The following is a 4,164-nucleotide window of genomic DNA, read 5'->3' as shown; positions in this document are numbered from 1 at the left end:
TCTTTTAAAAAAAGTCAAATTCATAATTCAAAAGCTGGCTAGGTCTTTTCGGATCGGAGGGTCATGACCTCAGCAACACAAATGAAATCCATGGCTGTGTATCTATCTGTCACCAGGTCCGATACCACTTCAGCCACAGAACTAGAAAACGCCCCACAAGCGACAATCTCCACTAAACCCCGTGCAAACCTTGGTGAGGGCTGTGTCGCTGCTCAGACTTTGCCAGGGGCACTTGTGGTTCAAGGTGCATTCATGTTTCAAGGGACATCTCTCTAGAGAGAGAGGCAAGTTTGGTGTTGGGGTCCGGGTGGGCAAGAACGGGGTTGCTTAAGTGGCAACTCTGGACCTGCACGTTGTGACTCAAAGCGGCCAATTATTGCCCAAATGGGGAGTGGGCTAGGAGGCTCCCTGGTTTGAGATCTGCAGTTAGGCGGACTTCAGCATGTTGAGGGAGCCTCCGGGACAGGCCAAAACTTTCTGACCCCGGGATGAGACGTCGTCTTCATCAGATCTTAATCGCCAGGGTCAGAGACGGTTTTGGTTCCTATCCTCTCGTTCCTAATTCCGTTTTAGACAGGAGAACACCTTGATGGTCACTGCATTCAAGCCCCTCGTAGGAGAGGGTTGAAAAGGTGGTGGGCCCGGGGCGGGTGAAGGGGACTCGCCAAGGATGACACAGCGAGTTAGTGGCAGGGCTGGGACAAGGTCCCGGCCCCCCAACAGCCAACCCGGGGCTCTCTCTCTGCCTGACACACGGCCGCTGCACTCTGCAAAATCTCAAATCAATCAGAAAGATCTAAAGACTACGATGTTGGATTTGAAGTGAGTGCGAGTCGGATGTGGCGTGTGAGAATTCACGAACGAACGAGATTTTTAGCCCTTGTCACAGTGACCGGTCACGCACAACCGGCATTGCAAGGACCCTGTGGCCGAGACCCCTCGGAGAGGGACGTCGGCAGGGAGTCCTGGTTCAGTTGCCATGTTTTTTTTTGGTCTTTTTGGATTTTATATTAAGTTTAGAGTTTAGAACGACATATTTCTTTGACTCATTTAAAGATGAAACTCTTATTATTTTTATCATGCATTAATAGAGAGAAAGAGGCTTGCTCGAGCATTGTGTTGGTCACACAGCCACACAGAGGTAATAGAGGGCAGCATAGCGTTCACCAGAGTTGTCACAAAAGATAGCAAATTCCCCACCAAGATTGGAACGGACCGCATAGAGGAGCTCTGCGGGACCCCGGGAGCATGGGGGAGGGGGCGGGGGCGGGGGGCGCGCAGCTTAGATCTCGTCGCCGCCGGCCTCCTTGCTGAAGGTGGCCATGTCGACCTTCTCCGGGAAGACGATGCTCACGGCCAGGTCTTCCCCGCTGTGGTACTGTAGCAGGAGGCTCTTCTTCTTCCGCAGCCCGCGGCTGTAGCGCAGGTTGGACACCCAGGCCTCGCACTTGTTGAGGAAGACGATGCCCATGGTGCCCAGCACCACCAGACTGGTCAGCACGCCCAGGATGGTGAAGCAGATGGCCTGGCCCTCGGAGAGGAGTGGGGTGCTCTTGTTGAGCTCCCTCATGGACACCTTCAGGACGCGGTGCTCGGGCTGCTGCACGGGCAGCTCGTGCACCCCGGGGGTCAGGCGGTAGGTCAGCCCGTACCCGCTGGGCACACGGGTGACCTGCTGGGAGCTCGCCGCGCGCTTCCTGCCACAGATGGGGCCTGTGAACTCGGGCTTGCACAGACACTCGAACCTCACCTGGGTGTGCTGCAGGCAGGTGCCCCCGTTCAGGCACGGGTCGGCGGTGCAGGTGGTCACCGCGCGGCTGCAGGTCTTGTCCACGAAGCCAGCTGGGCAGCGGCAGCGGAAGTCGCCCCCGATGTCGGTGCAGATGCCTTGGTTCTCGCACGGGTTTGGGGTGCAGCTGTTGGCCACGATCTCGCAGAAATTGCCCGAGAAGCCAGGGGGGCACAGGCAGGAGGCGTGGGAGGCCCGGCCGTCCTCGTCCACGCAGGTGCCGCCGTGCTGGCAGGGGGAACTGCAACGCGACAGGGGACGTGGTAAGGGGCCCTCGCGGGCTGGGCTAGGGTGGCGGTGCTGGGGGCGGGGGGCTGGCGCTGGGCTCCCCTCACCCTACATCGCAGACCTCGTGGGGCCTGACGAGAGGGCAGGTGCTCAGAACACATTAGGTGAGCGAGCGATGCCAGTCAGGGAGGCCCAGGGAGGCCCAGGGAGGCCCAGGGAGGCGCCGTGCACCGCGACCCCTGCCTGCCAGGGCCTCCCGGCTGCCCAAGGCGGATGCGCACCTGGGCGGGGCGCGCGCCCCGCCTCGTCACTCTGCCGACCTGGAACGCGCCTGACCTCCCGCGCTGGACGCCCACCCCCTCTCCCACCTCTATATCATCCCTCCGTCCAGAAGCCTGATGGTTAGTCACAGGACAAGCGGGGACACTGAGGCTGGGAGAGGCGAAGTCAGTGACGAAGCCCCCCCCTTGGCTTGGTCCCTTGGCTGCTGCGACTGAGCCACACAGGGCATCATTCACTTGCTCCCACCACCAGCGCCACCCCATTATTATTTTTATTTTCAGCAGAGCGAGCCTGCAGGTTATTGTGCAGGAAACCCTTGGGGACTCTCTGAGTGAAAGAAATACGCGCTCTGCCTTTGCTGGCTCGAGCCAGCGTCCGTGCCCGGCTGGTTAATAGTGGCTCATTCACCCAAGTGCGGCTCGCAGACCGAAGCCGGCTGCTCAAAGCGGAGCACACGGAGCATTTAATGTAAGTGCTTTTAAACGAGCAGACCCTTTGTCATCTGATAAATGCCAAAACTCCAGGGAAGAAAGGGGCTCTAGGCACAAGAAACCGGCACCGCGGCTTGGGGACGAGGGCTGCATAGGAGCTGAGCCCTGAAGGAATTTCGAGGGCCCTGCGCTGTACTTTGACAGACCGGTTCAAGTCCGTCAGAGAGAAACGCACAATATTGTAAAGGTCTCGCTCTGTATTTTCTCTTCCCACTAATGAGCAGAACCGGTGTTCGGTGACACCCCCTCTCCTCTGACCCCTCTGGGCACTGATCTCCAGATGCCTCACAAATACCCGTTGGTGGCGGTCGCCAGCTCCCGGGTCCCCCACGTCGCCCCGCAACGCTAGGTCAGGATAAACCGATTTTGCACTTAGCTTCTGTTTCCCCAGAGGTCGGGGTGCCCCGCCCCAGCCCCCAGCCCTGGACGAGGTTCTAGGTTGAATTCTTGCTTCTGTCAAGGTCTCCCCTGGCCTCCAGTTAAGCCTCATAAGTGCAGCTACGCAGATAAAGGCCAGAAGCAGCCAAGGCACAGAGGCAAGTGGCTATTCGGTCTGTCGTGCCCACTCCCCAGAAGTCCCAGACCCCTCCCCACGGAGGGTGGCTGAACCTCAACCCCTTGTCTTGATGGCCTGTCCCCACCCCCACCTCTACCTCGTGCAGTGGCAGCATCCCGGCCCCACCTCTTCAGCCTAGACACCCCAAGAAACCCACTGTTCCCCAAAACCGCCCCCTAAAATGTGGTGAGTGGGTTTCACAGACAGCCTCGGGCCCTGCCAGACTCTGATCTCTTATTATGCTGCCTTTAGAAAATGATGCAGCTCCGAGCTCTGATTCACGGCCCAATCTACTGTCATTCACACACATCAGGACTTGGGGACAGCGGGGGAATGTGAAATCGCCTTCAGGGTCATTTAGAAAATTATGGAAATGGCACTGCCCCTGGTGGAGGGCAGCCCCTCACGGGGCCACTGGCCGAGCCCTTACTGGGGGTTTTGTCAGGGGACAGGTCCGACTGGGCCGGGCCGAAAGGGTCTTGAGGGACGTGCAGGTGACATAGGACAAGGAAGGAACTTACCCGTTGATGACGCAGGGCCCATCCTTCCTCTGGCAGTCCTTCCCAGAGAACCCGGGGGCACAGGAGCACTCATAGTGGCCCTTCTCGAGGTTCATGCAGGTTCCGCTGTTAGCACAGGGGGTCGAGGCGCAAGCCCGGATGTCTGCGGGGAGGGGAGAGAACACCAGAGCTTGGCACCCCGTCCCCCAGGAAGCTGAAAGGGGGGGACAGAGGCTGGAGGGAGAGCTTCCCAGGTGGAGGCGGGGAGAGACCCTTCCAGCTCGTCAAGGGGGCACCCCAAATGAGCTGCCTAGATGT

General features: G+C 59.1%; 1 protein-coding gene across 1 annotated transcript in view; it reads right to left on the bottom strand.

Moving 5' to 3' along the window:
• Positions 1 to 1,282: 1,282 nt before the first annotated feature.
• Positions 1,283 to 4,164, bottom strand: part of DLK1 (delta like non-canonical Notch ligand 1) — a 28,047-nt gene continuing 25,165 nt past the window's right edge. The window contains exons 6-7 of the mRNA XM_025042125.1: positions 3,868 to 4,020; positions 1,283 to 2,030 (exon numbers count right to left, since the gene is read on the bottom strand). Of these exons, the coding sequence (XP_024897893.1) occupies positions 1,283 to 2,030; positions 3,868 to 4,020 (901 nt within the window). The remainder of the gene's footprint in view (positions 2,031 to 3,867; positions 4,021 to 4,164) is intronic.

The sequence above is a fragment of the Pteropus alecto genome, unplaced genomic scaffold (genome assembly GCF_000325575.1).
Source record: "Pteropus alecto unplaced genomic scaffold, ASM32557v1 scaffold8, whole genome shotgun sequence".
Classification (NCBI taxonomy): Eukaryota; Metazoa; Chordata; class Mammalia; order Chiroptera; family Pteropodidae; genus Pteropus; species Pteropus alecto.
The sequence above is the reverse complement of the archived record's forward strand: the minus strand, read 5'-3'. Positions and strand labels throughout refer to the sequence as shown.